Source organism: Oratosquilla oratoria, chromosome 28 (assembly GCF_046742065.1).
Source record: "Oratosquilla oratoria isolate Oo_2021 chromosome 28, ASM4674206v1, whole genome shotgun sequence".
In the NCBI taxonomy this organism is placed as follows: Eukaryota; Metazoa; Arthropoda; class Malacostraca; order Stomatopoda; family Squillidae; genus Oratosquilla; species Oratosquilla oratoria.
Window position 1 is genome coordinate 53,005,659 of NC_134804.1, and position 24,272 is coordinate 53,029,930.

Sequence of the window (24,272 nt, forward strand, 5' to 3'; positions counted from 1 at the left end):
ACAATTTGTACAGATGCTTCTGGTACAGGCATTGGAGCTGTACTCATGCAACAAGTAGATGTGTGTAGACCACATGTTATTGCATATGCTAGTCGCATTCTTAATAAGCCTGAGCGCCGTTACTCTGTTACTCATTTAGAGGCCCTGGCAGTGGTGTGGGCTTTAAAGTATTTCCGTGATATCATTTTTGGATATCCTATAACAGTCTACACGGACCACACTGCTGTCACTCAGCTTTTCAAGGGCAAAAATCTTTCAGGCCGTCTAACCAGATGGTTCCTCACGATCGAGGAATTCAATCCAACCCTTAAACATATCCCGGGGCGTGCGAACAACGTTGCTGATGCACTTTTACGTAATATCCCTGTTGCTGCTGTTGCAGTGATTAATAAATTTTCCCTGAAGGATCTGGCCAAAGCTCAGCGTGAAGACCCTGTTTGGTCTGCGGTCATTTATGTTTTGGAGTAAGGCCTTGATGATCGAGTGAGCCTATTGTATACATTTGTGTTGTGCAATTTTTTTTTTTTTTTTTTTTGTATCCCCTAGCCCTTACTATTGTAAATTATGTAAATTCCTGGGTGCGGCCTCAATTGCGCTTGCCGTACCTGAGGTGGGGGATGTAATCTTTGGTTATATTTACAAGCTCTACTATTTTTGTCTGCCCAAAGGTATATTATTATTCCCATTGACCTATGTATATTGTGTATTTAATGTGCACGTTGTCATTATTTCACTGTTTCATGTGCCGGACGTCCGGCAATTGCTGTGTTCTTGTGTTTAACTGGCGCCAGTTATTTTATGTATTCTTGTATTTGTATAGTTACTGTATATATTTCTTGTACTTGTATCCATTTCCTTTTGTGTATCTCTTGTGTATGTATTGCATTTATGTCGTGTAATTATATATAATGTATAGGGTGTTAATGTATATATTCATACATACGTTCAGCTCTGCACCACGGACCACTAGTGAGTTGGAAGTTAGGTTTTCTTATGCCTAAGAATCATAATAGCGACTATGTTTGAAAGAGTTTGCCACTGTATGGATTAGGTCTCCACTCACAGATGGTGGCCTTGCTGTGGATGTGCTGTGTCTTGCAACACTGCTTCTGACCCAGGGTAGTGCACAAGATGCAGGGATGACCCGTCATCCAGGAGGTGCCAAGATGAGAGGGAGTGAGGAGGGTGCAGGGGAGTGGAATTTGTAGGGAATGGATTGGGTGGGAGTGGTTTCTATGCCTTTTTCTTTTTTACTAACCCCCCCCCCCCGTGTAAGGGGGAAAAGCCTTTGGTATATGTATGTACATGTATGTATGTATATATATATATATATATATATATATATATATATATATATATATATATATATATATATATACATATGTATCCGATAATTTTATGACAGTCGCATGCAGGATTCGAACCCACTGCGACTGTCATAAAATTATCGGATTGATGTCGCTGTTACTATCGAATTTCTCTCATATATATATATATATATATATATATATATATATATATATATATATATATATATGCAACGCTTAGACTCCGCAAACCTAGCCCGCTCCCCAATATTAGCCACCCCCTAAGCCTAGCTCCCTAGCCTATCCCCCCAGCCTAGTAGCACCATCACCCTAGTCCTCCAACCTAGTCCCTCACCCTAGGCCCCCATCCTAGGACCCCCCCTAGCGCCCCCCCTCCCAGACTAGTCTCCCTGCCTATCCCCTTAGCCTAGCTCCCAGCCTAGCGCGAACACCCTAGTCCCCCTAACCTAGTTCCCCACCCTAGTTCCCCACCCTACTCTTTCATCAACCCTATCTCCCAGCTCCCTTTCCACCCCTGTTCTCCTCCTCACCTCCTCATTTCTCACTCTATCTAGCCCAGTAACCCCTATCATACATTTCAGACATTTCATCTCAAACACATTCAAACTCCTTCTCTCTTCCTCTCTATGTTCTATGTTTCTGCCCATACAGTGCTGTCGGCACAATCACTCCTTCATATAACTTCCTCTTAGCATCCATTCCCAGATATATATTTCTCATTACACTTTTTAATCCACCAAGGCATTTACTCGCTTCTCTTAATCTACATTCTACCTCCACCCCCACTCCTCCCTTTCCTGCCACATTCGCACCCAAGTATCTAAAACTATCCACTTTCTCCAGTCTTTCACCCTTAATGCTCACTTCTAGCCTGCTGTCACTCTCTCCCCTTGTACATCTCATCCCCTTACATTTGCCCACATTTATCTTCAGCTTCCTTCTTTCACACACCTTCTCAAACTCTGTCACTAACTTCCTCAATCCCTCTGATCCTGCTACAAGCGCAGTGTCGTCAGCAAACAACAACTGGCTTATTTCCCACTTTTCTCCATTTTCTTTAACCATCTCCAACCCCTGACCCACCACCCTTGCGTTCATCTCTCGCACCACCCCATCCATGTATAGATTGAACAGCCAGGGCGACATAACACATCCCTGACGAAGTCCCACCTTTGCCTCAAACCATTCACTTTCTCCATTTCTAATCCTAACACAAGCTCTACTACTCTCATAAAAACTCTTGACTGCTCTTAACAGCTTTCCTCCTATACCATACGGCATATCTGCAGAACTCCCACAGTTCTTTCCTGTCTACCCTGTCGTAAGCCTATTCCAAATCCATAATAGCCCAAAAACATCCTTGCCTTTTCCTATAGCTTTCTCACATATCTGTCTTATCACAAAAATCTGGTCTACACAACCCCTACCTGACCTAAAACCACACTGTTCCTCACCAATTACTCCCTCTGTTCCTCTCCTAATCCTCTCAATCATCACCCTCCCATAAGCCTTCCCAATTACACTTAACAAGCTAATCCCTCTGAAACTACTACACTCACACTTGTCCCCTTCACCCTTGTAAAGTAGAACTATACAGGCACTCCTCCAGTCCTCCGGCACTCTACCCTCTCTCCAGCAAACATTAAATAACCTTACCAGCCAGTCCACCATTACTGTACCTCCTTTCTTCAGACATTCTGCATGGCATCCATCCAACCCAGCTGCTTAACAGCTGCTTTCACTTCATATTTCCCTATTTCTCCTCTATTTTCCTCACTCCTCACTCTCATTTTCTTAACCCTTCCCACTGCAAATATCTTTCCCTCCCTATCCTCCTTCATAATAAGCAAATCCCTAAAATACTCTGCCCACCTTCCTCCCACTGCCCTCTCTTCCATTATCATCTCTCCATCTGCACATTTTATTTTTCTTCTCTACTCGATTCACCTCCTCTTCCTCTTTTAATTTCTTTCCAAAACATCTTCTTATTACTTTCAAAATTTTCTGTCATACTCTTACCCCATTTCACATCTGCTCTCCTCTTTGCTTCCTTAATCTTATGCTTAACTTTCCTTTTCTTTACTTTGTACCTCTCATACGATTCCCTCGTCCTAATTTGTAGCCAATCTATGAAAGCCTGCTTCTTCTCTTCTACACCCTTCTTTGCTTCCTCATCCCACCACTCACTACACTTCCTTCTATTTCCTCCCGCCCTCCTTGTTCCACACACGATCTTTACACTCCTTATGACTCCCTCCTTGAATCATCCCCATTCCTCCTCCACTCCTAGTTATACTCTATCCTTCACTACCTTCCACTCCTCTCACAGCTTCTTCTTATACTCATTCTCCTTTTCTTTCTCATTTAAGCAGTTCACTCTAAGTACCTCCCTACCTTCTGCCCTTTTCCTCTTTCTACACCTATTCTCCACTCTTAATTTACCTTCCACCAGAAAATGATCTGATATTCCCCCACTCTCTCCCCTTAGAACATGTACATCCTTAACTCTTCCTACCATACTTCTGGTCACCACTATATAGTCCATTAACGCTCTATCTGCCACCCTTCCATCCACCACCCTCTCCCATGTGTACTTATCCTTGAATCTCTTTCTAAACACTGTATTTGATATCATCAACTCTTTCAAAACACGTCTCCACCATCAATTCTCCACTACGATTTTTACCTGGACCTCCATACTTCCCAATCACTCCGTCTATTGGTTTATTTCCTACCCTAGCATTAAGGTCTCCCAATACAACTACATTGACATTTCTCCTTAATCCCTCTAAGCACTCATCTAAATCTACCCAAAAAGCCTCCCTTTCCTCTACACTTTTCTCACTACCAGGCCCATACGCATTTACAAAGGCCCCCACATCTTCCTTCCCAACTTTACCTTCATCCACATCAACCTTGAAGAAACCTCCTTCTACTCTACCACACGCTTACCTATCTCTTCACTTACTAGTATAACCACCCTTTCTCTCCCTCATCCTCGCTTCACTCCTGAGCACCTCCCAACTACACTCCCAAACTCACACTCGCCCCTCCCTTTCATTTTAGTTTCACTCAAAGCCAGTACATCCATCTTTCTTCTCACAAACATACTGCCTATCTCTTCCCCTTTACTCTCATCTGTACCACATCCACGCACATTAAAAGACCCAAATCTTAGGGGTAATGGTTGGAAAACTTCCAGACCCTCTTATGCCTAAACTTTATATTACAAAGGATTACAAAGGCGGAGCATGCCGACAGGAGACCTTTTGATCCATATCTAGGTTGGATGCCAAAAGAAAAAAAAAAAAAATCATATTAGTAATAAAATAATAAATAAAAACTATAATAATGTAAATAACAAATAAAATACATAAATAAATGCATAAGTATAGTTAAAATGATAAACAAACAGGTAAATATTAAATAATAGATTAACATATAACTAATAATAAATTAAAATCAGAGACAAATTATAACAAAACAAAAACAAATAATATAACATAAATTATAATCATTACAGCATCTTACTTAAGTATTTATCTAAATGATTCTTAAAGCTTTGAACTGAACTACATTGCACTACCTGTGCAGGAAGTTTATTCCATTCATTAACTACACGGTTGGCAAAGTTGTTTCTACCTACTTCCAAATTGAATCTATTTCCGGAGAGTTTAAGACCATTGTTTCTTGTCTGATTCTCATTCAATGTGAAAATTTTGTCACTTTTGATGTTGTCAATTCCCTTTAAAATCTTAAAGACCTGTATCAAGTCACCTCTGAGTCTACGCTTTTTTAGGGAAAACAGATTCATGTGCATTAGTCGATTTTCGTATGATTTATTTCTTGATATTTGGAATCAGTTTTGTGGCTCGCCGTTGTACTTTTTCCAGTCTGTCAATGTCTTTAATGAGATTCGGTGACCATACGGAAACAGCATATTCCAAATGTGGACGAACTAACGATTTATATAGCTTGTTAATGAGTGATGGACTTTTGAAATCAAAAGATCGCGCAATCAGTCCCAGAATCTTATTTGGTTTCTCAGAGGCTGAAATACATTGCTTGGATGATTTGAGGTCGTTACGCCGAGATCTTTTTCACTATCCACTTTTGTTAACGAATTTCCAAATAACTTGTAATCGTACTTACTGTTATTTTTACCTATGTGCATTACCTTGCATTTACTTGTGTTATATTTCATTAGCCACTTTTCAGACCATTGCTGTAATTGATCTAAATCTTCTTGAATATCTAATTGGTTTGAGTGATCATTTGCCACTCCGCACAGTTTTGTATCATCAGCAAATTTGGAAACAGTAGATTTTAGTCCATGGTCTATATCATTTATATATACTATGAATAGAAGTGGCCCAAGAACGGAACCCTGAGGAACTCCACTTGCAACACTTTTCCATCCAGAAGTTTTTCCATTTAAAACAACTATCTGTTTTCGACCACTCAACCAATTACTAGTCCAACCTAATAGGCTACCACTTATTCCATGCAAAGCTAATTTAGTAAGTAGTCTTTCGTGTGGGACGGTATCAAAAGCTTTTGCAAAGTCTAGATATATTAAATCTATATTGTTTCTTTTGTCATAATTGGAGATAACTGTGTTGTAGAATTCGAGTAAGTTAGTCACGCAAGAACGTTTCCGTCTGAAACCATGCTGGCTATCATTTATCAAACGATTACTTTCTAAATGATGTTCGATAGCATCTCTGATGATAGTTTCCATTATTTTTCCTACGCTTGAAGTCAAACTTATAGGCCTATAGTTATTTGGTTTCTTTTTGTCACCTTTTTTGAATATGGGAGTAACGTTAGCTAGCTTCCATTCTCTTGGGACATCTCCGGATATGATGGATTTCTTGAAAATAATTTCTAATGGAACAACAATCTCATTTTTCATTTCCTTTAAGATTCTTGGATGTCAACCGTCAGGCCCTGGTGTTTTGAACTTTGAGTTTGTCTATACACCTTTTAATTTTTTCTTTTGTTATATCTACCGTAGTGAGTAAGTTTAACCCAGACTTTTCACAGGTTTCAGTTTGGAATTCACTTTGAGGTGTTTCGTTTACGAATACCGAGCTAAAATAATTGTTTAAGATATTACACATTCCTTCATTTGAATATTCAAGTTGACCGTCAGCAGATAATAGTGGACCAATGTGATTGTGATATATATATATATATACATATATATATATATATATATATATATATATATATATATTTAAAATTATTTCAGACAAAATATATATATATATATATATATATATATTTTTTTTTTTTTTTTTTTTTTTTTTTAGGAATGTCCCCTGTGGGGCTAAAGGTAGCAGGCCACCTCGATTTCATGGTCAAGAAAAACCCTCAAGAAAAGTGTTGCCTCTGGCTTTTTCTTGGGGGGTTTCAGGATCTGCAGTCCTCAATTTCTGGACCATGAAATCAAAGTGATCAAATGTCAACTTAAGAAGTTGGCATATCCACCTTGGTTTCTGGACCAAGCCCTCAGTAAGGCTAGGGCCAACCATTTTAAAACTTCCGTCCCCTCAAGTTATCACCGCTCCTTTAAGGGCATCCTAAAAATTCCATTCAGTAATACCATCAATTCTTCTACCAAGTTGTTTCCTCATGAGCGTCTCACTATTGCCTATCACTATCCTAACATCATGCGTAAGCAAATTGTGAACGTTCAACAAAAACCGAAGGAAGTAGAGTCACCTGGTGTTTATTGTTTGCCCTGCCAAGATTGTGATTTGGTTTTCTTGGGTCAAACCGGGAGAGACTTGAACACTAGATTGGCAGAACATAAAAGGTCAATTAGGTATGGGCAAGAAAATTCGGCTGTATTTCTTCATGTCAAAAATAAGAATCATTCTTTCGACTGGGAATGCCCCAATATTGATATATCTAAAGGGCAGTGGACTCCTGACATTATTTCACACGCGGCGGTTAGAAGGCTGGTACAGAGCTTACAAACCCCCCTCACCTCACCCTCTCCCTCCTCCGCCACCCCATTTACCCTGCGCCTGAGTGATGCCATCTGTCCACATTCCTTCTCTTTTCTGTAGCTTATAAGTCCCCTCTGTCCTCTGCCTTATGTATTTTCCTAAAGAGGGCTACAGTTGATAGCCGAAATATAGGATTCTTCTTTATTCGAAGTTTATTTTCTCCGACTGTGGGTTTCCTGTGTCATATATATATATATATGTATGTATATATATATATATATATATATATATATATATATATATATGTGTGTTTGTGTGTGTGTGTGTGTGTGTGTGTGTGTGTGTGTGTGTGTGTGTGTAAATTTATATATATTTATATATATATATATATATATATATATATATATATATATATGAAGACAATGAACACATCTATGCATAAAAAGGAAACTTAGTAGTACACACATATCCATAACAAAATATATACACATGTCTAGTGTATATCCAGTGTCCGCAAGCCAACAGAAATTATGAGGTGGTGTGTGACTGAACGAAATCGTGACATGGTAGTAGTCGAGGAGAACCTAAAAGCGGCGCCCACGAAGTCGAAGAACAAAAGAGAACGGAGGACTAGTTTCCACTTATGAGGAGATCCTATGACCATGGTGATAGCCTGGGCAGGTGACGATTATCAGTGGTCCTTGAGGTCCTTTCGAATTAGGAGAATTTTTGCCCCATCGCCTTTTTCGGTTTTAATTCCTCTTTTGCTCTGGAGAGGAACGAAATCAGTCAGAAGTTAGAGGAGCAAATGGTAGGTAACTTATTAAACTGTTATCTTTAGTAAGTGAAGTGTTATTTATTATTGTATTAATTTATCTATCTATCTATTTATTTATTTATTTATTTATTTGTTTATCCAACTGTTCATCCATTTGTTTTTATTTCATTATACTTTAGCATACTGCTGGTAAGCTTGCGTACATTCAGTGAGCATTTCCTTTTATTCTTGATTTCTAAAACCCAAGTGAATTTTTTCTTGCCTCTCTGTGTCTCAGGGTAAGTGCTATATGTGGGTCTTTGGGTGTGAATCCCTGCTTTGATTTGGCCACCCACTTGTAAGAGGGAAATGAGTCATTCATTCATATACAAAGGCTATGTTTGACGAAAATAATACAGGAAATGAAGTGCACCAAACTAATACATATTTTCATCTCTACAACCGTACCATGGTATGACTGAACTGCTTATCAGTGACCATAGACATGACACAGTGAAAATAAAACCTAAAATGGTTCATAAGGACTGCACATGTACATGTACAAATGAACAAGTCTTCTGAATACCGACGTACCTATTGTCTTCTTGGTTCGCCCCTCATTCCATGACTGTGTCTCGGTGGTGATGAAGATAATGTAGAAGGTGACTGTGACGAAATAGATGCCAGCTGACAAACCGAAGACGGTTCTCCAAGCGTTCAGGGTTTGCTGCACGGGTCGTGGCGACATGGGTCATGACATGGGAAGTGGCTGGGTGGTGGGAGGGTGAAATGTGCAAGCGCACACACACACACACACACACACACACACACACACACACACACACACACACACACACAGAAATGGGAAGTGGACTTTAATACTAAGAAGTGTAGCATAATGTGTAGCATAATGTGTAGCATAATGGAGTTTGGAAAAAGCAAAAACAGAATATCAGGAAAATATACAATTGGAACCAAAGAAGTAAAGAAAGTAGGATCCGAAAAAGATTTGGGAGTAATTATCACGAACGACTTGTCCTATGATATACAGATTAACAAAATTGTCGGGGAGACTTACAACTTGCTAAGATCAATAAAAGTGGCGTTTACATACTTGGACGAAGACATGATGAAAAAAATATTGGTTACATTGATAAGGCCTAGATTAGAGTATGCAGCGACATTGTGGTCCCCCAGTACCAAAAAGAATATAAAGAAAATAGAAAGAATCCAAAGAGCAGCTACAAAAATGGCACCTGCACTTGCAAACCTATCATACGAAGAGAGATTGGCTAAACTGGAGTTACCGACACTGGAGCAAAGAAGAGAGAGAGGTGACCTATTGACCATCTACAGAATCATGAAAGGCACAGAGGTACTCGATAGTGAGAACTTACTTAACTGGGACAAAAGAAACACAAGAGGACATGGAAAGAAAATAAAAAAACATAGCTATAGAAGAGAACTGAAGAAAAACAGTTTTCCTCATAGAGTTTTGGACACTTGGAACAAACTGGACAATGGAATAGTATGCGCAAAAACCATTCATGAGTTTAAAAACAAACTAGACACTGCAAGATACAAAGGCGGGACATCACGAGCATAGCTCCCCTTCCCGCAAAATACAACTAGGTAAATACAACTAGGTAAATACACACACACACACACACACACACACACACACACACACACACACACACACACACACACACAAATGAACAAGCACAGTATAATTGGAGAGTAAGAACTAGGACCCGACGAGCGTTGCTCCTTTCTTGTACATTACAGTTAGTTATATATAATTATATAAACACACACACACTCACACAAATGCATACTCATTGATTAAATACAATTAGATGAACACACACACACACACACACACACACACACACACACAAAGAAATATGTTGGAAAGAGATGACAGTGAAAGGTGGAGAGGATACATGGGGAAATGTATTACTTGACATAAATATGGAATATACAATGACACAATGGGTAAAAGAAAAATCTAGATATAGAAAAAATAAACAACCGTCGATACTAGATTTGATATTTACATCAAAACCTGAAATAGTGGATAAAATTGAATACAAGACCGCAATTGCGAAGAGTGATCACATACTACTTGAGTTTGAACTAAAGAAAAAATTATATACAGAAAGAAACGAGAAATACAGAAAAGGAAGACTGGTGTATAACAAAACGGACTTTGGGAAACTTAGGATTTTTTTTTTTTTTTCAAAAAGCGAGGTGGGAAAAATTCTATAATGAAGAGACACAAGTGGAAGAAAAATGGATGATTTTGATGAAAATCTATGATGAAGGAGTGGATAGATATGTATCAAGACAAAAGCAGGAAAAGGTGTATATTAAGTGCTGGTTTAGCAGAAGGTGCAGTGAGGCGAAAGATAGAAGAGATAAAACTTGCAAAAGATGAACAAATATATAAAAAAACAGGAAAGTGGTAAATATACATATCAATCAAAGGAATGAATATGTAAGAGTACGCAAGGAGGCAAAATGAAACTGTGAAAAAGACATAATAGAAAAATGTAAAGATCATCCAAAACTATTCTATAGATATGTGAACAGTAAACTACAAAACAAACAGGAAAAAGTAAAACTGCGCCAAGGGAATACAGAATACGCAGAAGATATAGAAATGGATGAAGTCATGAGCAAACACTTTCAGTTGGTGTTTACTAGAAGAAATATACAGAATTGGGATGAAGGTAGTGAAGTGAGATTCCTCCCCCCATAAGGGAAATAATAGCAATAGATAAAAAGATATACAGCATTGTGATGCAGGGAGTGAAGTGAGATCCCCCCCCCCTCCGCATGAGGGAAATAATAGTAACACAAAAAGAAATAATGGACCAAATAATGAACCTTGATGTCAAGAAATCGCACGGCCCGGATGGGATTGCAAACTGAATACTAAAAGAATGTAAAGACGAACTAATAGACAGAATATATAATGTAATAAGCTGCTCCCTCAAAGAAGGAAAAATACCGTAAGACTGGAAAATGCAAATATCGCACCAATATATAAAGGGGAAAACAAGGAAGACCCAACAAATTACAGACCGGTCTCCCTTACAATCACGGTAGCCAAATTTGTGAAAAAGGTTATCAAAAATAGATGGAGTAAACATCTGGAGAACAATATACTAGATCTGAGACAATTCGGATTTAGACAGGAAAGGTCATGTGCCACAAATCTGATCTGTTTCTACTCAAGACTAATAGATATAATACAAGAAAGGGACGGATGCGCTGATTGTGCTTTCCTAGACTTACGAAAAGCTTTTGATAAAGTACCACACAAAATATTAAGAAAACTGGAAACCATAGGAGGGATACAAGGTAAACTACTGAAATGGATAGAGGATTTCTTGCATGGAAGAAAAATGAGAGTAGGGATCAGAGATAAGAGTTCTACTTGGAAAGAGGTGATTAGTGGAGTTCCACAGGGATCAGTATTGGCTCCGATAATGTTTGCTGTTTATGCAAATGACATGGATGAGGGTGTGGAATCTTACATGAGCTTCTTTGCAGATGACACAAAATTGATGAGAAAAGTGAGTACAAAAAACGGATTGTGAGTCGCTGCAGAGGGATCTGAACAGGGTTTGGGAATGGAGTCAGTAGTGGCAAGTGGACTTCAACGTTATGAAATGTATCATAGTGAAATTTGAAAAAAAAAAATATCAGGACAATATAAAAACAGTACAAATGAAATAAAGAAAGTGGAATCTGAAAAAAGACCTGGGAGTAATCATTACAAAGGACATGTTCTCTGATAAACATATAAACAAAATTGTCGGGAAACCTACAACTTGCTAAAATCAATAAAGGTGACTTTTACCTACTTGGACGAAGAAATGTTGAAGAAAATATTATTCACACTGATAAGGCCAATAATTGAGTACGCAGCGACACCCAGTACTAAAGATAATATAAGGAAAATTGAAAGAATCCATAGAGTAACTACGAAGATGGCCTCATTACTTTCAAAACTGTCATACGAGGAGAGATTGTCAAAACTGGAATTACTGACACTGGAATAAAGAAAAGAAAGAGGTGACTTGTTAGCCATCTATAGAATCATGAGAAGCATGGAAGTCCTTGATAGAGAAAACTTACTAAATTGAGATAAGAGAAATACAAGGGGACACGAAAGGAAGCTCAAAAAGGACAGTTATAGAAGAGACCTGAAAAAAAATAGCTTTCCACACAGAGTGGTGGATATATGGAACAAATTGGACGAAACAATAGTGTGTGAAAAAGCCTTGCATGAATTTAAGAGCAAATTAGATACTGCGAGATACAAAGACGGTACACCACGAGCGTGGCTCCCCTTCTCGTAAGAAACAACTAGGTAAACACACACACACACACACACACACACACACACACACACACACACACACACACACACACACACACACACACACACACACACACACACACACACACACACACACGTAATGCACACACACCATTGTGAATGTGCGCATACTTCTGTGTGTGACACTAGCTAGAGATGATACCGACCCAAATCATAAACAATTCTAGACCATATGATAACTACAAAAAGAACTTACAAATGAACAGAAAATAAGACAGAAAATCAAGAGAAAATTGAGAATTACACGGGAAAGGAGAAAGGGTACATCTATACATATTCAGAAAAAAAAATTGTACATTGAAGATGAATGAAACAGCGTGGCGCTCCCATGAACAAATCCCGTAAATTGGTTAACACTCACTTTCCCTTTAGTGATGGCGCTCGTGACAGAGGGTGCCAAGAACCCGGGGGTGGAAGCAAAGGTGTTGGTGATGCCCATGAGGGTGCCGGCGAAGTTGGGCGACAGGTCCATATGCGAGCTCATGTGGCCGCTGTACACAGCCCCGTTCAACCCGACGGCAAAGCACAGAGCGACCACGGCCAGCGTTCTGTCGCAGTCCACGAAGCACATGGCAATGAGGCCCAGTATGGGCCCATAGGCGGCTGTTCGGAGGTGGGGGAGGATGGTAGTGTTGGTGAAAGCCACGCTACTATTCAAATAAACTACACTTCCATGGGGAACATTTGGGAACACGCAAGGGTCGAGAAAATGTTCCCGGCGTTCGCTTCTGCGACCTGGGCTTTCGTGTAGGGGTAGAGTGCACAAGTAGTAGAAAGGTGGTGGTTTGTCTCTGTTTGTGTGTGTGTGTGTGTGTGTGTGTGTGTGTGTGTGTGTGTGTTGTCTGATTAGGACATCAGGTGAGGCTGAAGGTCATGTTACTTCTCTTCAATTTAATATTGAAAACATATTTTGCTTTGAAATGTTTCTAAGTGTTTTTTTAACATAATTATCTGTGAAATAAGTTCTTCAAATCACTTACATTATATACATAACCACGACATCTAGGCATGTCACTACAATTATCTGAAATATTAGGAAATTTGATAGTGAATGTATTTTCAAATAAATGGGAAAGGGAGAGAGAGACTGACGAATAAAAGAAATAAAGGAATCAAGTCTATGTTACTCTAGAGTTAAAAAAATATGACACATCGATGCATCTAAGTCGTTCTGGCAAGCTGATTAGCTTAGTGACTTTTCAAATTCCAAAAAATCCCAATCAGCTCTAGAGAAGCTTTGTCTCATATTTTCGGCTGTGTTTACTTGGGAGTCACCGGGAACAGAGCGTCAAGGAGACGTCAGAGACGAGAAAATGATGATTACCTATGAGAGCGGAGACCCTTCTGATGGTGGTGAGCGAAGGCTGATCCCGTCGGTAGACAAGGTCCACTGCGACTCCGTAGACGAGGACGAACATCCCCGTGCAGAGGTAAGGCAGCGCCGACAGCAGTCCGTTCTAGGAGGAGGAAGTCGAACAGGGATCAAGTAGGTGGTGAATGATCCTTCTCTCTAGTTTCCTCTGTGTCGTCAATTGGTCTCTCCCTGTTTGTGTGTGTGTGTGTGTGTGTGTGTGTGTGTGTGTGTGTGTGTGTGTGTGTGTGTGTGTGTGTGTGTGTGTGTGTGTGTGTGTGTGTGTGTGTGTGTGAGTGTGTGAGTGTGTGAGTGTGTGAGTGTGTGAGTGTGTGTGTGTGTGTGTGTGTGCGTGTGTGTGTGTGCTTATGTGTGTGTGTGTGTGTGTGTGTGTGTGTGTGTGTGTGTGTGTGTGTGTGTGTGTGTGTGTGTGTGTGTGTGTGTGTGTGTGTGTGTGTGTGTGTGTGTGTGTGTGTGTGTGTGTGTGAGATTCCATATGGTCTTGGAACCCGTTTTAGACTCATGATCAACAACTGTCACCCTCCCAAATGAAAACTCAGAGGTCAAATATGAACGATCTATGGGCAATGCAGTAATATTACACACACACACACACAAAACTCCCCGCACACAAGAGTTGGGGTAATGGCTTGCAGGGCAGTGATACTGATATTATTTCAGCCCTGGGAGGGATTCGACCATGGACCGCTGGAGTAGTGTTTGCAAACGGTACCACTGCGCCGTCGAACCGTGTGTGTGTGTGTGTATGTTGCATTTGCACATAGGTCTTCATAAATGAGCACTTGCACTGCAATAGAGATATCAAAATCATCTACACTTCCTTCATTTTGCCCAAGTTGATGTACGCGTCACTTTCCTGGGCCTTCTCATTTGAAGTCACGCAGTAGCGACACCTGGAGAAAGTGCAGAAAGGAGCCTGTCGCACAATCCTTGGCAACGAATACACCATCTTTCGGTACGCTCTCACCACACTCGGACTTCCAACCCTTGATGACCGTTACCTTCAGCGTCTGAGGTCGTTTGCGGTCACCCTAGTTAAACATCCTTGACACCGGGACCTGCTACCTCCCCCGGCACCACAACCACGTCTACAGGTGCGGCACCACAATACCATCAAGCCGATCAGAGCACGCACCGACCGGTATAAGAAGAGCCCCATACCAACATTTGTGGACTTAATCAACAACAAGAAATAACAATGTTGTACAGCACAGCTATTCCTTAGCTTACTGTTTTGTTTTGTTTTTTAATGCTTGTAACATCTTTTCACTGTCATAGTTTTATAATGTTATAATTTTGTAGGCTGTATATTTTCAGCAGTAATGCTGCTATACCCAATAAACCGTATATTATTATTATTATCATTAATATTATTATTATCATCATCATCATCATCATCATCATCATCATCATCATCATCATCATCATCATCATCATCATCATCATCATCATCATCATCATCATCATCATCATCATCATCATCATCATCATCATCATCATCATCATCATCATCATCATCATTATTGTCATTATTGTCATTATTATTGTTGTTATTGTTATTGTTATTGTTATTGTTATTGTTATTGTTATTGTTATTGTTATTATTATGATTATTATTATGATTATTATTATGATTATTGTTATGATTATTGTTATGATTATTATAATTGATTAATTATTAATTATGATTAATTATTATGATTATTGTTATGATTATTGTTATGATTATTGTTATGATTATTGTTATGATTATTATTATGATTATTATTATGATTATTGTTATGATTATTGTTATGATTATTATTATGATTATTATTATGATTATTGTTATGATTATTGTTTTGTTTATTATTATGATTATTTTTTTGTTTATTGTTTTTCTTATTGTTATGATTATTGTTATGATTATTATTATGATTATTATTATGATTATTATTATGATTATTATTATGATTATTATTATGATTATTATTATGATTATTATTATGATTATTATTATGATTATTATTATGATTATTATTATGATTATTATTATGATTATTATTATGATTATTATTATGATTATTATTATGATTATTATTATGATTATTATTATGATTATTATTATGATTATTATTATGATTATTATTATGATTATTATTATGATTATTATTATGATTATTATTATGATTATTATTATGATTATTATTATGATTATTATTATGATTATTATTATGATTATTATTATGATTATTATTATGATTATTATTATGATTATTATTATGATTATTATTATAATTATTATTATGATTATTATTATGATTATTATTATGATTATTATTATGATTATTAATATGATTATTATTATCATGATTATTATTATGATTATTATTATCATGATTATTATTATGATTATTATTATCATGATTATTATTATCATGATCATTATTATGATTATTACTATGATTATAATTATGATTATTATTATCATGGTTATGATCGTTATGATTATTATTATCATGGTTATGATCGTTATGATTATTATTATCATGGTTATGATCGTTATGATTATTATTATCATGGTTATGATCGTTATGATTATTATTATCATGGTTATGATCGTTATGATTATTATTATCATGGTTATGATCGTTATGATTATTATTATCATGGTTATGATCGTTATGATTATTATTATCATGGTTATGATCGTTATGATTATTATTATCATGGTTATGATCGTTATGATTATTATTATCATGGTTATGATCGTTATGATTATTATTATCATGGTTATGATCGTTATGATTATTATTATCATGGTTATGATCGTTATGATTATTATTATCATCATTATTACTATCATGATTATTATTATCATGATTATTATTATCATGATTATTATTATCATGATTATTATCATGATTATCATGATCATTATTATCATGATCATTATTATCATGATCATTATTATCATGATCATTATTATCATGATCATTATTATCATGATCATTATTATCATGATCATTATTATCATGATCATTATTATCATGATCATTATTATCATGATCATTATTATCATGATCATTATTATCATGATCATTATCATGATTATTATTATCATGATTATTATTATCATGATTATTATCATGATTATTATTATCATGATTATTATTATCATGATTATTATTATCATGATTATTATCATCATTATTATTATCATTACTATTATTATTATTATTATTATTATCATAATTATTATTATCATGATTATTATTATCATGATTATTATTATCATAATTATTATTATCATAATTATTATTATCATTATTATTATTATAATGATCATTATTATAATGATTATTATTATCATGATCATTATTATCATGATTATTATTATCATGATTATCATCATCATGATTATTATCATCATGATTATCATCATGATTATTATCATCATGATTATTATCATCATGATTATTATCATCATGATTATTATCATCATGATTATTATCATCATGATTATTATCATCATGATTATTATCATCATGATTATTATCATCATGATTATTATCATCATGATTATTATCATCATGATTATTATCATCATGATTATTATTACCATGATTATTATTACCATGATTATTATTACCATGATTATTATTACCATGATTATTATTACCATGATTATTATTACCATGATTATTATTACCATGATTATTATTACCATGATTATTATTACCATGATTATTGATTATTATGATGATGATTGATTATTATGATGATGATTGATTATTATGATGATGATTGATTATTATTATCATGATTATTATTATCATGATTATTATTATCATGATTATTATTATCATGATTATTATCATGATTATTATTATCATGATTATTATTATCATGATTATTATTATCATGATTATTATTATCATGATTATTATTATCATGATTATTATTATCATGATTATTATTATCATGATTATTATTATCATGATTATTATCATGATTATTATCATGATTATTATAATAATCATGATAATAATGTTTTTCATGAAAACAACCAGGGTATATATGTGTAGGGGATGTTTCGATGACAGATATCGGAACCAAGGTAAAACGAATACTATTAGGTAAGTTAGCGGTGCGGTGAGGGAGAGCCAGAAAACCTCTCCACTGCGTAGGTAGATGATGACGTTAACGGAAATATCGAGACCAGGGTTCCGCGGGTCGAGAGCTGTCAGTCACTCACACACCAGTGTGTGGAGCGAAGCTCCATCTTCTGATTAAAGGGGTAGCTAAGGCAGACAAATAACATATAAAAATGCCAACAGTTTGTATAGTGCAGAAGTGCAATGCCGTTAGACTGAAAGGTGATAATATACATTTCTTTTCACTACCCAAAGATAAAGAACTTAGAAAGAAATGGATTGAACTATGTGGCACACACAATACTCGGTTATCTGGATATGTATGCAGCCGTCATTTTGAAAATAACTTTATTAGCAACATTTCCTGAAATTTTCATTCAATTGCAAATAAACAGACTAAAGAATCCGGCTAAAACATAACTGAGCTTGGTGGAGATAAAGGTCTGCATATAAAATCCACGCTTGAGGAGATATGGAAAGCCACGCAAATCCAAAATGTAATATAATAAAAACCATATGATGCTTTTATGTGTCATTACTATTGGGTTTATATTCAGCTAGTTGGTGTGTATCAACAGTATAATATCTTCCTCATCTACCTGATCAACATATAAATTGACACGTCATCCCATCTAATAACTCGTCATATTAATATAATCCACCTAATGTGAAAGCATGGAAAACATTTTTATAACTTTTCTGGCGGTCATATCTCAGATACTGATAATTTGAAGATAAGAGAGTGATACTGAGTAATTTCAGTATTATGTGAACATCATAGTGTAATTTTAAAGTTTACCATACATACAGATGGTTTTCTTTAAAGTTTACATTTTCTTTCACCTCTCACTCTCTCCCCCTCTGGATTTCCTATGACGTCACGGTGGAGATGCGCGGAGGGATGTGTGCTCAACGTACCTTATAGTATTCGTTTTACCTTGATCGGAACTACGCTAAAGCGACGGCCGAAACAAAGGAAGCAGAGGACGCCCTTGTTTGGCAAGAGCAAAACCTTCCAAAACTACACTCAATGACACAGAAAAGTGTAGGAAAAAAGGACACCACGACGTCCCAACCAACAACGCACACCACACCACCAACCACAATAACTGAACCAACCCAAAACCACCACACAGGGACTAGGCCCAAGACTGCAGAGAAGGGACAAGCTAGAGTCAACAGCAACCCCAGCTCCACCATAGACACAGGAGCGGGGTAAAATTACAACCCAATCTCTGATCACACCAAAACATTAAAAGAATCTCACCCCACTGGGACAATTCCCAAGGCCAAGGTTCCAAACACCATAGATACAGGGGCAGTCGCTAGTATGTCGGGGGAAATTCACAACCCAAATCCTGACCACTCTAACACAACGAAAAAAACTCACCTCACCGGGACAATTCCCAAGGCTAAGGTTCCAGATACCGAGGAGAAGCAGGCCACTGCCACCACCCAGGCTACTCAGGCAAACCTACCTGAAGGTCTAGGCCTAGCCAATCCTCCTCAAAACGGGGATAGGCCCAACGGCCAGGATAACAAAACTAAACCAGCCACCCCTTCACCCCTAGCTGAACCCAAAAACTGCAAGGAAACCCCTATCTGTCGGTACTATAAGAAGGGGCGATGTTGGTATGGTAATCAGGGTAGAGAATGCAACTACAGACATCCTAAACCATGCCGCAAGCTACTGATGCATGGTACACGTGACGACCATGGTTGCAAACTAGGGAGGACTAAATACCCACAGTTCCACCCACTCATGTGCAGTAACTCCATAAGGTACAGCATATGCCGTGCTGAGTCCTGTAGATACATGCATGTCAAAGGAACGTGGAAGTCAAATGAGGCTAAAACCCAGGTCGCAAACCCAAACATCAACAACAACAAAAAAGCTGGTAATTTGAGGAGCAAACCAGGAAACACCAGACGCAGGGCAGCACCAGGGACACCCCCAGGCTCTCCAACAAACACAAACATAAACTCACCTTTTTTAGAAATAGCGACAGGGCTACAAACCACTATGCACACTCTGACCAAAGCTGTAGAGTCCCAGGGCATGATACTGTCCACCCTAATGCAAGAAAAACACAGGAACTGGCCACCGCTTCAGGCTCAGCCGGTGTTCCCTTGGGCATCTGTCATTCAAACCAATCATAGTCCATCCTAAAGGGTAACATACAGGGCCTCTATCCTAAAAACAATAGAAGTAAAGTTTCCTTTCTGAGGGAACTAACGTTAGAAGAGGGCCCAATGTTTATTACCCTAACGGAGACTCACCTGGCAAACGACGTGAAAGACTCTGAGATAGAAATAACCAACTACACCCCATTTAGAGCTGATAGAGAAGAAAGAAGCCATGGTGGTGCAATGGTCTATGTCAGAAACGATCTAGCCGCACATTCCAAGACACTGTCATCCCACTCAAACGGGGTAATAGAACTCATCGTCCTACATATAACTAAAATAAAACTAATCATAGTAAACTGTTACCGCCCACCCCAGTGTAGCCTAGAAAGCTTCTCAAACGCTATGAACAGATTGAATGAAGTACTGGAGACCACCTCACTCGCCATGACAGATATCATAATGTGTGGTGACTTCAACTTCCCTTTTATATGTTGGCCTGATGGCAGGTCCTGTGGGGGCACTCTAGAAGACCAAGCCCAAGCCAAACTCCTTCTAGAGACTGCTGACAAACTGTTCCTAAACCAACATATAATGGAGCCGACTAGACAGAGCAACATTCTCGACCTCTTCTTCACCAATAATGATGATTCGGTCAGCAACTACAGGATGGAGAAATTAATCTTCTCTGATCACGACATAATTCTTGTTAACACAACTTATAGGAAAAGTAGGACACCACAGGAACGCATGGCTCCACCAGATATGACCCCCTTCGCCAGCTTCAACTTTTTCAGTGAAAAGGTAGACTGGGAACAGATACAGCGGGATCTTAGGGAGATAGATTGGAATCTGGTACTACAGGAACCCGATCCCAATTCCAAACTTAATATACTGTTGAGGACATTGCTGGAGATGTGTACTGCCTATGTGCCACGGAAAAATGAGAGAAAGGATCACAGGTACTCCATCCCAAACGATAGAAAAATCCTCATGAGAAAGCGTGCCAACCTTAACGATAAACTCAGTAAGAGTAGCAATGAGGCCCAAAAGCTCTCAATCATCTCAAAAATAGAGGACATAGAACAAAAAATCAAGCACTCGCACGAGGAGCAGAGGAGAATTGAGGAAAACCAAGCTATAGAAAATATAAAGCACAATCCGAAATTCTTCTACAGCTACTGCAAAAAATTCTTGAAAACCAAGTCATAGATTGAACCCCTTGTAACTGAACAAGGAACCACAACAGATGACCCACAAGAAACCTGCCAGATGCTGGCACACCAGTACAACAGTGTGTTTAGCATACCAAAGAAACACACAGAAATCCTTGACCCCACAACATTTTTCAATCAAGAGACAACAAACCAAAACCAACTTACCGACCTTCAAGTGACAGTAGAGGACATCAGGAAGGCGATAAAGGAGCTAAGGATTAACTCGGCCGCAGGACCAGACGGCATTCCGGCGATCCTACTCCTAAAATGTAGCGAGGTCTTAGCGATACTAATCCATATGTTGTGGCTATCCTCCCTAGACAAAGGTAAGATCCCGGCGTTACTAAAACAATCTATAATAAGCCCAATATATAAAGGAGGAGACCGGACCTTGCCAAAGAACTATCGACCTGTTGCCCTCACGTCCCACATCACCAAAGTAATCGAGAAATGCGTAAGGGACAAACTGTTCACACACCTCGAAGAGAATAACCTCATAAAAGAGAACCAGCATGGTTTCAGAAAAGGTCGGTCTTGCCTCTCAAACCTACTGGCACACTACGACTGGCTGCTACGGAACCTGTTAGAAGGGAAGAATGTAGATGTAGTATTTCTAGACTTCGCAAAAGCCTTCGACAAGGTTGACCACGGTGTCCTCCTCCACAAGACGAGGGACCTAGGAATTTCAGGGAAGCTAAGAGTATAGCTTCACAACTTCCTGACAGACCGTACCCAAACAGTTGCAGTCGACGGCGTGAAGTCCAGTGAAACCAAGGTAGTAAGCGGAGTACCACAAGACTCTGTCCTCGGCCCCTCCTATTCCTAATTCATATGAACGACATAAATAGGAGAGTGGACTCAAACCTCCTGTCTTTTGCCGATGATACCCACATCAGCCGTGCAGTACTGGAAAGTGAAGATGTACACCATCTACAAAACGACCTTGACACAGTCTATGCTTGGGCTAATGATTGCAATATGCAGTTCAATGAAGAGAAGTTCGAGGTCTTGAGATACGGCACCAACCAAGGCATTAAAGACAACACCGAACTGCACACGGAAAGGGGAATGAAAATCACACCCAAAGCCCATGTAAAATGTCTGGGCATTCATCTAGGTGACGATGCCACTTTCCAGCACCACATCATGCAGACCGTGAAAAGAGCAAGGGTGATGGCCAGCTGGGTACTAAGGACTTTCTCCTCAAGAGAGGTACAAGTAATGCTTTGTAATACCCTTTGGACTTTTCCTTCGATCTCCTTGATATTTTACTTATACGGGTACTGGTCCCCTGTACCCTACTTCTGGTGCTTCAGGTTATAATGCACTACTTCCTAGTGCTCATACTAATTGCCCACTCCGTCCTGAGGTACAGGTAAAATTTAGAATTAATTAATAGGTGACCCTAGCTGCAATGTAGCATTCACTATAACAGCATGTTGATGCAGCTGTAGAATAATGTAGTATATCATTAATGGTGCTACTCTGATATGGTACCCACTCATACTGTTTTGTTACCGTTTAGCATTATTTTGTTGTTCCTTTGCATAATGCAATGTTCCTTATTGCTGTATGGGACCCAATATATTTGACGTTACGCCCAGCAGGGCTTCTTCAGAAATAATACGTCAAATACATTGGATCCCATACTCTGCGTTTGGCCTCTTTCCTACAGTGCTGTTGCAGTCGTTGCTGCTTTTACTCATCTGTTCCTTGTTGCGATGGTGCTCAAGTTTTGGTCTCAATATCCTACGTGTTTCGAACATTTTAGTAATATTAGCAAAACTATAACAATGTTTATGTGTCATATGTGTACTGATTGGCATTACTCATGACAGTCTCTGGTCCCCTCAACCCTCTACGTATGTTGTTTGTGTAACTTAGTGTAGAAAAACAATCTAATGAGGACCACAATGGAAATAAGCTTACATGCTTTTTTTGTGTTATCTTCGGCAATTGTAATTATCATTTCGAGCTATGTGTTCTTATTATTTGCACCTCATGTATATTGATTCTTTGCCAAATAAACTTTATTATTATTATTAATTATTATTATTAATTATTATTATTAATTGTTATTATTAATTATTATTATTAATTATTATTATTATTAATTATTATTATTATTAATTATTATTATTATTAATTATTATTATTAATTATTATTATTATTAATTATTATGATAATTAATTATTATTATTATTAATTATTATTATTATTAATTATTATTATTATTAATCATCATTATTATTAATTATTATTATTATTAATTATTATTATTATTAATTATTATTATTATTAATTATTATTATTATTAATTATTATTATTATTAATTATTATTATTATTAATTATTATTATTATTAATTATTATTATTATTCATTATTATAATTATTATCATTGTTATTATTATTAATATTATTATTAATATTATTATTAATATTATTATTAATATTATTGATATCATTAATATTATTATTATTTTACTATTATCATTATTATTATTAATACCAATATTAATATTAATATTGATATTAATATTATTAATATTAATATTATTAATATTATTATTATTAATATTATTATAATTATTTTTATTATTATTATTATTACTATTATTATTATTATGATTATTATGATTATGATTATTATGATTATGATTATTATGATTATGATTATTATGATTATGATTATTATGATTATGATTATTATGATTATGATTATTATGATTATGATTATTATGATTATGATTATTATGATTATGATTATTATGATTATGATTATTATGATTATGATTATTATGATTATGATTATTATGATTATGATTATTATGATTATGATTATTATGATTATGATTATTATGATTATGATTATTATGATTATGACTATTATGATTATGATTATTATGATTATGATTATGATTATTATGATTATGATTATGATTATTATGATTATGATTATTA

At 36.8% G+C, this 24,272-nt stretch overlaps 1 protein-coding gene across 1 annotated transcript in view; it reads right to left on the reverse strand.

Annotated features, from left to right (window-relative positions):
- Positions 1–8,568: 8,568 nt before the first annotated feature.
- LOC143040514 (putative inorganic phosphate cotransporter) overlaps positions 8,569–24,272 on the reverse strand; it is a 33,493-nt gene continuing 17,789 nt past the window's right edge. Inside the window, exons 7-9 of the mRNA XM_076211608.1 lie at positions 13,781–13,913; positions 12,818–13,059; positions 8,569–8,769 (exon numbers count right to left, since the gene is read on the reverse strand). Coding sequence (XP_076067723.1) covers positions 8,569–8,769; positions 12,818–13,059; positions 13,781–13,913 — 576 coding nt within the window. The remainder of the gene's footprint in view (positions 8,770–12,817; positions 13,060–13,780; positions 13,914–24,272) is intronic.